This window comes from Dipodomys merriami, unplaced genomic scaffold (genome assembly GCF_024711535.1).
Source record: "Dipodomys merriami isolate MVZ:Mamm:240054 unplaced genomic scaffold, mDipMer1.0.p SCAF_104, whole genome shotgun sequence".
NCBI lineage: Eukaryota > Metazoa > Chordata > Mammalia > Rodentia > Heteromyidae > Dipodomys > Dipodomys merriami.
This window is the reverse complement of record NW_027202316.1, coordinates 298,095-310,691: the sequence shown is the minus strand read 5'-3', so window position 1 is coordinate 310,691 and position 12,597 is coordinate 298,095. Positions and strand designations below refer to the sequence as shown.

At 42.1% G+C, this 12,597-nt stretch overlaps 1 protein-coding gene across 6 annotated transcripts in view; it reads right to left on the bottom strand.

The window, feature by feature from the left end:
* Positions 1-12,597, bottom strand: part of LOC138810698 (uncharacterized) — a 162,302-nt gene that overhangs the window by 109,150 nt on the left and 40,555 nt on the right. For 4 of the 6 annotated variants that reach the window (XM_069997894.1, XM_069997923.1, XM_069997932.1 and 1 more), the window contains one exon: positions 7,621-7,671. In XM_069997894.1, the coding sequence (XP_069853995.1) occupies positions 7,621-7,671 (51 nt within the window). Of the gene's footprint in view, positions 1-2,734; positions 2,819-7,620; positions 7,672-12,597 lie in introns of those variants that run through there. The other 2 variants (XM_069997914.1, XM_069997897.1) reach the window with 2 other exon arrangements.

Here is a 12,597-nt window from a genome sequence, read left to right as displayed (position 1 = left end):
TCATTAGAACTCCAAATGGTGCTGGGTGCTGGATGCAGGTGGCTCACACCTGTAATCCTAGTTACTCAAGAAGCTGAGATCTGAGATTCAAAGTCATCCCAGGCAGGGAAATCCCTAAGACTCTTATATCCAAGCTGGAAGTACAGCTATGCCTCAAGTAACCTTAAGGGGGAAAAAAAAGCTTAAGGATTTCATATTTAAATATACTTAGAACTCAAAATATTAAATCCTCCAAAAACAAATCCTCAAAGAAACAACAGCCCCTTAATAAGTAGGCTAAAGACTTAAAGAGTGACTTCTCTGAAGAAGAAGTAAGAATGGCCAATAGACACATGAAGAAATGCTCAACTTCTCTGGCCATAAAAGAAATGCAAATCAAAACAACACTGAGATTCCACCTCATCCCAGAAAGAATGGCTATAATCAAGAAATCTAATAACAACAGATGCTGGAAAGGATGTGGCCAAAAGGGAATGCGACTGCATTGTTGGTGGGAATGTAAATTTGTTCAACCACTTTGGAAAGCAGTATGGAGGTTCCTCAAAAGACTCCACATAGATCTCCCCTATGACCCAGCAATCCCACTTCTGGGCATTTACCCAAATGATCACCAACAAGGCCATACTAAAGCTACCAGCACAACTTTGTTTATTGCAGCATTATTTACCATAGCTAAGATATGGAACCAACCCAGATGCCCCTCATTAGATGAATGGATCAAAAATGTGATATATAATATATATGTATATATTTATATAACATATATGTATATATAATGGAATTCTGTGCTTCCATCAGAAAGAATGACATTGCCCCCATTTGTTGGGAAATGGAAAGACTTGGGAAAAAAATCCTATTAGGTGAAGTAAGCCAGACCCAAAGAAATATAGGTCCCAAGGTTTCCCTCATTTACAATAATTAGTATACATCTAGGAAAGCTAGGTACATATGACCATATAAGATGATGCTAAGTGAAATGAACCCCAAGATATGGACACACAAGGTCTTTCTTTGTTGTTGCTTTTATGTACTAGGTCGTTCTTTGTTGTTGTTGTTTTTAATGTATTGGTGATTTTTTTGGTTTCCTCTGTATGTTCTTCTCCCTATGGTATATCCCTTGTTGTCACTGCACTTGATTTTGGTACCCTGCATCTTATATATACATTTATCTAATTTGGGGAGGGGATGGGAATAACAAAACACTGAAACAAGGACACAGGATGACCCATTGCAACAACTTTGGTGGGGGGGGGTGAGGGAGGAGGGGAAGGAAGGGAGATTGGGAGAACAACAAAGGAGGGAGTAACAATGCTTGACAAGAAATGTACTCATTACCTTACTCATGTAACTGTAACCCCTCTGTACAGCTTCTATATAATAAAATATTTTTAAAAGAAGCTTAAAAACAGTGCCCATGCCTTGAGTTCAAGTCCCAGGATTGGCACACACAAATCCCAATGGCTATGTCTTCCACTGGCCTTCTCCAGATAGCCCAAGCTTGTCAGTGGTCTTGGATTTCATTTTAGAGACTTTTCTCTACTTGTCTGTGAAGACAGACTCCAGATTCCAAATTCCATGGAACATTCTCAGATTGGAAAGAGTCCTACTGTTGTAAAATGTGCCATCTTTGAGTGAGAAAAATAAAACTGCAATTTAAATCTGCCCAGTGGTAGGATGGGGAGAGAGGGACATGAGAGAATGCATTATGCAAGTTATTCATTCTTTGTGTCCCTGGAATGCTGAAGAGAGCTGTAAAGGACCCACGCCAAAACTACCATCCCTGATGAGATTTACCCTTTTCCAATACAGATCTACGGAGAACCCTCCCATTATGACTTCACTGTTAGAAAGTCATTAACTGTTTCTGCAGTCTCACCTACTGATTGTATGCTCTCCATACCACCCCGGCCTTCAGTGGCCAGGGCCCCCACACAAGCCAGAGCTGCATCCTCGGGCCCACCTGCCTCCTTACTGCCCACTCACACCAGAGAACCAGAGCTGTCATGAGAAGGTGGGCTCCCATACCACAAATGCCAGTCCCTTCCTTGAACACAAAAGAATTTGCTCCCCCCACTCCCTAGCCACTGTCACAGGCTCTAAGTCCCGGGGAGGCCCACGTGTTCAGTCTTTTGCCTCCAGTTCCTCAACACTGACCAACTGGGTTCTGCCCATAAAACAGTCTCTATCCATGTTTGCAAGGTATGACCCTTATCTTTGACAATTTTACCACTTCCTACTCCTTACTATAAAGTTAGGTACTCTATAAATGCTTACTGTGTTTAAGTTTAAACCATACTATGCATTTTTAAAACATGTGTTTTGCCTTATTTTTGTGTGTGTGCTCTTCCTGGGGCTTGAACTCAGGGCCTGGGCACTATTTTCCTGGGCATTTTTGCTCAAGGCTAGCACTGTATGACGTTTACAGCTCCATTTTGGGGGGGTTTGGGTGGTTAACTAGAAATAAGAGTCTCAGAGACTTTTCTTCCTGGTTGAACTTTGAATCATGATGCTCAGATCTCAGCTGCCTAAGTAGCTAGGCTATACCTATACACATGAGCCATTGGTGCCTGGCCCATTTTCTTTTTCCAAAAATTATTCCAGGGATGGTATCTTGATCTAGGCAAGACTCTGTTCTTCAAAACTGAGAAACGTAGGAGTAAGGAGTGCAAGAAACACCAGTGTACCTGCCAGTGTACCTGCCTGTGTGGACACCAGCTGGACACCAGCTACTTACTCAGTGCCGCTGTCCACCATCTGGGTGAGGAGAGAGATGCCATCCAGGTTGATGAATTCCTGGGCGAACGTGATATCCCGGGACAGGCTGGCCAAGTCCTTCAGGGCCTCCAGCTTGGCATCCAGACTTGAGGACTGGATGCGTTCATGGAGCATCCTGGGCATTCTGGGCATTCTGAGCCTTATGAGGGGTGGAGGTGGTATAAAAAAGACAACAGTGTTCAAAAGGAAAATTACAACATCACAGAAATGACAGCATCCCTGAAAAATAAAGGCCAGCATCCAGAAGCGGACAATGTGTCTGAGAATACCTGATAGCCTGCGTCTCTCACGGACAGGTGTGAGAGTAAGGGCTAGCACACTGACCGTCCATTTCACCTTCTATTTCAAAGAAAAGCAAAGTGAGGTCAGAACACTGAAGCCCCAGAAACTGATCAGGGTGGGGGGATAGGATAAGGGGTGAGGCAGATATTTACTTTTGAAGCCCAATCATTTATCTAGAAGTAACTAAAAGCTACTTGCTTTGTTAAGCAATCACATAAGTGCAGACCTCGTACCCATCTCTTCAGCCAATACTTTGAGTAATCACAGCCTACACATTATGTCTGAGAGCTTCATTCCCATTTTTCCCAAGTATATATTTTTCCCATATGTATTTAAAGAATAAGACAGAAAATACTGAAAATTATTTTATTATAGAACTCACTATGATCTTAATGGCTGCACATACACTAGAACCCTATGTGGCTTTTTAAGACACAAGCCTAGGCCATCTCAAGGGTTTCCTGTGTCCAAAGCCTGAGTGAGGTCCCAGAAAGCATGCCCTTGAAGTATGTCTCTAATTATATGCAGAGGTCCAGGGCTCTAAATAATTTTGCTTTTTACATTTTTGTTTTGTTTGCTTGTTTTGGTGCCAGTCCTAGGGCATGAACTCAGAGTCCAGGCACTATCCCTGAGCTGCTTTGGCTCAAAGCTCGTGTTCTATACCACTTGAGTCACAGCTCCACTTCTGGAGGCCAGGCACTGGTGGCTCACACCTATAATCCTAGCTACTCAGGAGACTGAAATCTGAGAATGGTGGTTTCAAAGCCAATCCAGGTAGGAAAGTCCATAAGACTCTTATCTCCAATTAACCACCAGAAAACTGGACATGGAGCTGTGGTTCAAAGTGGTAGAGCACTAGCCTTGAGGGGGGAAAAAAAAGAGCTCAGGGACAGCACCCAGGCCCAGAGTTTTAGCCCCATAATGGACCGAAGGGGGGAGGGGGGGAGATAGTCTCATGGACTGTCCTGCCAGGGTTAGCTTCAAACTGTGACCTGTGATCCTCAGATCTCAGCCTCCTGAGTAGCTAGGATTATAGATAGGCTTGAGCCACCAGAACCTGGCTTCTAAATCACTTTGAATGTACCCTCTCTGTGTGAAGACTGGAAGAACCCCAGTTCTGTCTCCCTCCGAATCACTCCCTAGACTTCCCAGCTGGGGTACAATAAGTCCTGCCTGGTCTAGTGTGCAAAGGACATTTTGTTGGCTCTTCTATATATGTACCTTTCCAAATGAACTTTTGCTAAGAAAAATGTCAATAAACGAAGAGGAAGCTAGGTAGACAGAATTTAAACCTAATTCATTCCACTTCAATGGGAGACCGACCAACAGAAACACTTACTTAAAAGGAAACAAATACTTTAAAAGGGAAAAAAATGCTTAAATGGAAATACCACCTCCACAGAATAGAAGCACAACTCAGCATGGCCACGTTACCTAAGATTGTGTGTGTGTGTGTGTGTGTGTGTGTGTGTGTGTGTGTGTGTACCGGTGTATGCGTGTGTGTGTGTGTGTGTGTGTGTGTGTGTGTGTGTGTGTGTGTGTGTGTGTGTGTGTACTGGAGTATGCATGCTAGTGTCTTATCTCCCAGGAGGGGGAACTCAGCTTGCTAGGTGCATGAACTTTAAATATTAGCACAGCTGAGCATTGGTGGCCCATGCCTGTAATCCTGAAGTAGCAAAAGACCTTCTTCTGTGTTCTTCCCAGTAATCTTTTCTTAAAATGGATGGATAAATTCACTTTTAATTCATTTTTATTGTCTATGGGCACAGGTGGCTCACACCTGTAATCCTCACTACTCAGAAGGCTGAGATCTGGAGATCACAGTTCTAAGCCAGCCTGGTCAGGAAAATCCATGAGACTCATCTCCAATAGCTAAACTGTGGTGCAAGTGGTAGAGCACTAGCCTTAAGCAAAAGAGTGTTTAAGGATAGTACCCAGGCCCTGAGGTCAAGCCCCAAGGTAAGCACAAAAATAATAATAATAATGAATTAACCAGGTACCAACTGTTCATGCCTTTCATCCTAGCTATGCAGGTGACTGGGATCAGATGATCTCAGTTCAAAGCCAGCCTGGGTAGGAAAGTCCATGAGACTCTTACCTCCAATTAATCACTAAAAAGTTGGATTTGGAGCTCTGGCTCAAGTGGTAGAAAACTAGCATTGAGTGAAAAGGCTAAGGGACAGCACCCAGACCTTGAATTCAAGCCCCAAGAACCCCTCCCCCCCCACCCCCCCCCCACACAAGTTACCATGTGTGACCCATATTTTTTAATTCTCAATTCAATTTTCAATTTTAAACAAAATTACAGAAAGTAATCTAGCAATTAATGACATTTTCAGATCCCAATTATTTTGTTGTGACATAATGCCCAATTCCAGACTCTGTGTCCATCCACAGAGCACAAGGCAGTGTTTCAAATGCAGAGTCTGGTGTGCTGTCTCAGACATGTAACCCAAGGCCTGCACACTTGCAGGTCAAAGTCCACAACTGCCCCAGGTTTGGAAACATAAGCCAGTCTTGTCTTGTAGCGGCATCCTGCTTGCTATCTCTACCATCTTTCCATTAACAGAGCTGGGAATGTGAAGGATATTTTCCAAAATCCCTGCTCTGAGATGACAGATCTCCACAGAGTTAAAATGCTGCTCTGGGGCCTGCTACATGCCACTTATCTCACAGCTTTGCTTTGTTTTCCTTCTTGGTGTAGTTATTCCAGAAATTTCTGCCACTTAGCACTTGTATAACCCGACTGGAAATGGGAACAGGTGGAAAATTGTACTGAAAAACAGGTTGTGAATAAAAATGAACAAATGTAAAAAAATAAAAAATATAATGCTACCCTGGAGATGCTGTAAACACCACCCTCCCCTCCCTGACACTGAACCTCCTTTCTAAGAGCGACTGAATCCCCAGTGAGGGGAACCAATTCTTTCTTTGGCTTGGAGATGGCCAAGAGAAAAAGCTGAGCCTTTCTAAGAGGAAACAAAAGACACGGTGTGCACTTCCCTGCCTGGCAAGCAGATGAAGGACTTTGAGCAGGATAAATAGGAATGCAAAGCACAAATGAAATGCTCACCTCCAAGGGTCAAGTTTGTATTAATTCACATTAATTCCAGGAAGTCAGATAAAAATGACTCAACCCACTGTACAACCACAGAAAAAGGACAGCAAACTATCATTTTTGTGAAGCAGGGAAGTTGGCACCGGGCAATGGCTGCAGCAACCCAGTCATTCTGTCTACTGAGCCCATCCCTATGTTTAGGTTGGAGATGTCTTAGGATAAAATACTTACGTCTTGTACGTAAGTTTATCAGCTTTGGTGAGGGGAAAGGGAAGCACAGAAATGCTGGGATAGAGGGTGAACTAACTCAGCAGTGATATTCACAAGACACTGTGTTGGAAATGAACTATAGAACGTGGGGAATCGGGGTGGGGGCGGAGGAGAGGAAAATAAAACAGAAAAAATGAGGGAGGGGGTAACACTGTCCAAAAAGAAATGTAATCAATGCCTGACTCATGTAACTCTAACTCCTCTGCACATTGCCTTACAATACAAATAAAAATTAAAAAATTAATAGACCAATTTAAATGAAAGCAAAATACTTAGCAGTTTTTAAACTTCTCTAATGTAATTTTCAACAAGATGGATCTGTGGTAGTTATACTGCCCACAGTTTAATTCTAGCCAGATGTTTTCTCCTCCATTTTGAAATTTATTTTTAGCCTACCACATGGCTTTAGTGACAACTAGAAATGATAGATAGTTTTCCTCAACTGTGCAGGTGGAAATAGTAATACCTGGTATATTTTGTGCTGCTTGTGTTTTTTAGGAAGGCAAGGAAATGCAGTGTGGAAAAATATGGCTCAAATATGCTAATGTTACTACCCCAACTAGACCAGGAAACAAGAAAGACCAGGATGCCACCCATTCACTGCCAAGTGCACAGGCACCTTGTTCAACAGCTTTCACGCGCAGATATGCATGAGTTCTGATTAGCATCCATGAAACAGCCTAAATGGCCCAACATTTACTATTTGAAATCAATTTTTATCCATTTTTTCATCAATTTTCATCATCACTGACCAACACTAGGAAATATTTAAATTCAACCTGTCTTTGTCTTTGTCTCTGTCTTTCTCTTTCCCCCTCCTTCTCTTCCTCCCACCCACCTTTCTCTCCCCCCCCCCTCCATAGACTTTAAATAAAGAAACAGCCTGTTTTTGGTTTGGCTTGCTTTGTTTCTCTGAATTTGCTCAGAGAAGATGATAAAAAAAATCTACATAGCCAAGTTATTCATCAGTAATGTAAGAGCTGTTGAGATGGCCACCAAACTCCAATTCCATGATTCCCAATCCACTCTCTGTTCACAGTGGTTCCTTCCTCCTCTGCCATGGGAAATAAACTGGAGAGACTTCCAATTAAACTAAACTCTGCCCATGAGGACATCCCAGGGACTTTCTGTTTTAGAGTACAGTCACTCTCAAAAAAACAGCATTCTATAAGCACATACAGCAGACCCAGAGGGTAGGCAGCTTAAGATGAAATAACCAACTAAGATCAACTTACTGGAGATGTGGTTAATCGAAGGATAGTGCCATTTTTTATTTCATTGCGATTCTGGAAAAGAAAAGAAAAAAATGGGTGAATATTAGAATAAGAAGAAGCTAGGAAGATAACAAAACAAATATAGTCAAGCATCAACTCTATACAATAAACATACTTATGATTACATGATTCGCTACAGAATCTTAACCTGGGCCCCAGATGTGTTCATGTTATATCAAGCTGTTGACAACACTCAGCACCAAGGAAGTAAATTTATTTTCACTTTCAAAAAGTAAGGATGCAGATCCCACAAGTAAAAAGAAGTCAATTTAAACACTAAACTCAGTGGATAGGACCCAGAAATTCCATTCCTATGTTTATAGCCAAGAGAACTGAAAACATGCCCAAAGAACTGAAAACATATGCCATATGAAGAACATGTATATACATGTGTACAGAAACATTGTTTATTAACAATCTACAAGTAGACCCATGCCCATCTCTAAGAATAAGTGGCCATACAAAATGAGGCCTGTTCATCCGTTCACTAGGAAATGCAAAGCAAGAAGCATGGGTGGGTGCTATAGTATAGATGTCCCTTGAATGTATTACACTCAGTAAAAAAAAGCCAAACATGAAAGAGCCCATGTTGTGTGGACCCACATACAGGAAATGTCCAGAAAAGACAAATAAATACATAAAAACTGATAAGAAGGAGAAATGGTGAGCTACTGCTAATGGGTACAAGTTGTTGTTTTTTTATAATGGGATGATGATAATGTTCTTAAATTAATTGTGTTTCTGGTTGCACAATTCCATAAATACTTTTTCCACCAAAAAACAAAAAAACAAAAACAAAAAATAAAGTACTTTTTAATTTTTTGTCGGTTGTGGGGCTTGAACTCTGGGTCTGGGCACTGTCTCTCAGCTTTTCAGCTCAAGGCGACTACCACTTGAGCCACAGCACCACTTCTGGTTTTCTGGTGGTTTATTGGAGATAAGAGTCTCAAGGACGTTCCTGGCTTTGAACCAAGATCCTCAGATCTCAGCCTTCTGAGTAGCTAGGATTACAGGTGTGAGCCACCAGCGCCCGGCAAGTAAAGTTCTGAGTAGCTAGGATTACAGGTGTGAGCCACCAGCGCCCGGCAAGTAAAGTACACTTTAAAAGTATATTCTGGCGGCCTTGGAACATATCTCAATAAAGTTGTAATTTTTATTTCTTTATTGGAGGTACTCAGGGTTCATGCTTGCTAAGCAGGTGCTTTACCATGTGAGCTACACTGCCAGGTCCTTTCTATACTGCTCATTTCCAACATAGGGTCTTTTTTTTTTTTTTTATAAGCCCAGAGCCCTAGGACGTAGCTGGGATGGCAGACCTGCACATCTTTATGGTCAGTGTGACCAGCAATGACACTGTCTTCCAGCAGAGAACTCACAGCTTGAACTGAAGGTTTTTGTTTGGAATAGCAGGACCCTAGCCTAAAAATAACCAGTGAAAACCAGACTAGGGTCATGGTTCAGTGGTATCATGCTGCCTAGCTAGCACAAGACCCCTGAGTTCCAATCCTAGTACTGCCAAAAAGAAGAAGAAGAGAAAAAGGAGGTGGTTCTGATTTTGTAGATTCTACACCACAATCACAGCAGAGATACTGGGGTTGGACCACTTGTCATCTTCTAGCTGCATAACACTGCCATACGCAGCAGAAGCGGCCTCTGGCCTGGCCCTCCCCTTTGGAAAGTTGGTATAGCTGGGGCTTCCCCATCTCCATGTGAGGAGAAAAGTTCAAAGCAGTGCCTGGCACACTGCAAATACTCAGGGAGAGAAATAACTTTATTACTAAGCACAAACTAACATCCATTAGAAAAGTACAATGCTGTAGCCTTGTATGTTTGCAACTAAATCATTCTTGTAATGTGGTAAACAAGAATGAGGATACAATCTCTGCTACCCTACAAAGAGCCACACATATACACACACTACACACTACACACACACACACACACACACACACACACACACACACACACACACACACACACACACACACACACACACACACACACACACACACACACACACACACACACACACACACACACACACACACACACACCCTCTTCTGTATGCAGAACAGCATGGCCAGAATGACATTCTGTAGAGCTGCTTTACATCAGAACCTGCCATTCTCAATTAATTTTACCCCAGCCTCTTTGTCCCTTCTAGGGGTGCATTTGCTAATTTAGTCCTCCAAGCATTGTGCTCTGTGTGTGCACGTGCACACATATCCACACATGCAACTCTGTGCATATGATTTTACTTATTTATTTTGCTTATTAGCCATCTTCCCTCTACCTCAGAATGTCACCTCTGTGAGCTGATAGTTTATCCCACTCCATTGTTATATCTATGGAGAATGGTGAACTTGTATGACCCAGTCAACATGCAATAAGCATTGGTAAATAAATGGCAAAGTCTCCACATCAGGCTATAGACAGACAGGACTAAGTTCTATCTTCTGGACATTCAATAAAGTAAGAGAAACTGTCGTGTAATCATTGCATCTGTACCATGAAGGGGTCAGCAAAAAGAAAAAGTGATCAGTATAAAAGAGAAAGTAATCAGTAATATACCAGGCCAGGCGTGTAATGAAGAGATGTGAAGGAGGAGAAAACATAGATCAAACGCTTTTAGTGCAGGCAGTATTCAAGGAAGTCTCTTCCCGGCCACACACAACACTTCCCAGAGAGAGAGGAAGAAGCACTACTACACAGGAAAGGCCAAATACATCATTATATATCAATGGAATACTATTCACCCAAACAAAGAATGAAATTCTGCCATGTGACACAACATAGATAGAACTGGAGGTCATTATGTTAACTGAATGAGGCAGGCACAGGACTATAGTACATGGTCCCATTCACCTGTAGAACCTAAAACAACTGATCTCTTGGAAGTGTGCATAGAATGGTGGATCCCATAGGCCAGGGACAGCAGTGCTGAAGGGAAGAAGAAGAATGATCAATCAGTAAGTACTGTTACACTTGGATAACAGCTAGAAGTCCCTGTGTGCTAATGCATGGTAGGGCGAATATTTCACAAGAATAGATAGAAGAAAGGATCTGAGTATTTTTTATCATAAAGAAATGATAAATATGAGTTGGGTGCTGGTAGCTGACATCTGTAATCCCAGCTACTCAGGGGTTGATATCTGAGGATAAAAGTTCAAGCCAAACACTCTGAGAGACTCATCTCCAATTAACCACCAAAACTCCAGAAATGGAGGTATGGCTCAAGCAGTAGAACACTAATCTTAAGTGGATGAGGAAAGGTAAGGAACAGCACAAGACCCTGAGTTCAAGCTACAGTACTGGCACAAAAAAAAGGCAAGGAAAGAGAAAAAGAAAAGGGAAAGGAAAGAAAAATATAAGAAGGTAAATATAACTAGCCTACTTTAAACATCATGTTATGTATATACATATAGAGACATCATCCTATACCCCATAAACACATACAATTTTGATGTTTTATGTATCAATTAAAAGATGAAAATTTTAATTTAAATCTTAAAAATCTGTCCTAAGATATTCCCCCCCACACAGAATAAGTATTCTAAATGTTGAGGTGATAAAGTCCGCAGTAAACAAAACTCATTTTAGCTCTTCAAAAATGAAGAAAAAAGCAGAAAGAATACTTATGCAGAGAAATATCTTCCTGCACATTATGCAGAAGGATGACAAGCAATCCAGGGAAAGGCACCCAAGGCCTGCTGTCATCCTCACACTGCCCACTGTACCCCCTCCACCGCCCCCACCTTCCCCAGTCATCCACAGGGGCTCTGCATTTCTTTACAGAAGCAACCCATCCACTCAGCATCCATGTAGATAGTATATAATAACGTCCTGCAGAAAATCGTCACCTCTGTCCAATTTCTCCCCCTCTGAAGTTTGTTCTTCCATATGCCAACTTTCTACCTCATCAGACAAATGAAGAATGGTGACCTGGTCCAAAATTCAATTTCTACTCCCCTTACTGTGATTTAGCAATTACAACAGAAATTTCCAGGCAAAGGACATGCCTATGATTTCAAGGATGCAACTCTCTACTTCTCCTCACCACCCCATCCCTTCCACCATCCTGGCCTCCCCCTATCTCTGGGCTGAGAGAAGCCTTTTAGTTTGGAGGCACTGCTATCCAGTAAGTCTTCTTCAGCCACATTACTTAATCATTCCAGAGACTGGCTTTGATTGCAAATCTGCTCCTGTTCACCCCTTCGGGGTCCCATTTACTTGATCTTCACCCTTCAGGCTAATGAAGCAGTTGAGGACCTTGTATGATAACCAGTTGGTAGGATACAGAGCAAAGCCTCAAGACAGAGGACCACAGAGCTGACATTTAAGGAGGAATGTTAAAAATACCCTAAAATAAAATCTGATTTCCCCAAAGAACCAGGAAGGGGAAAAAGGCAGAGAGGTGAGTGTGTAGGAGAAGGAAAGAGGAAATGAGGTCAACTCTTGTAAATACTTTTCCTGTAACTAACACTGGACCTTTTGGGGACAAGATCTTCACATCATAGTCTATCTATCAGTGGAAGGAAATATGGTTTGACTTCTTTCCTAATTTTTCTTTCACCCTCTCCACTAGATTTTGTTCTCAGTTGTCCATCTCTTTTAATGGTTTTACTGTAGAGAGCTCTGAAAAATCCTGTGCTCAATTCTAAAAAGAAAAAAGAAAAGAACGAGACAGGTATTAAACGCTATCTGTTAACCAACCACTATGGTCTGTGAACCCAGAACAGGAATGTGCTTGCTCCCCAATGAATGGATGATCTCTCTCATTCTGTAACAAGATCAAGTTCAGGATGAAGGGACGGAAGGGATAGGCAGCTCCCAGGAGTCCAGGAATGTACCAGCATCTCACAAGGCTGACCCAAAGACCATCAGGAGACTGTCCCCTTCTGGGTTTTGATCACATCTTTCTGAAGGCAGAGAAATGTT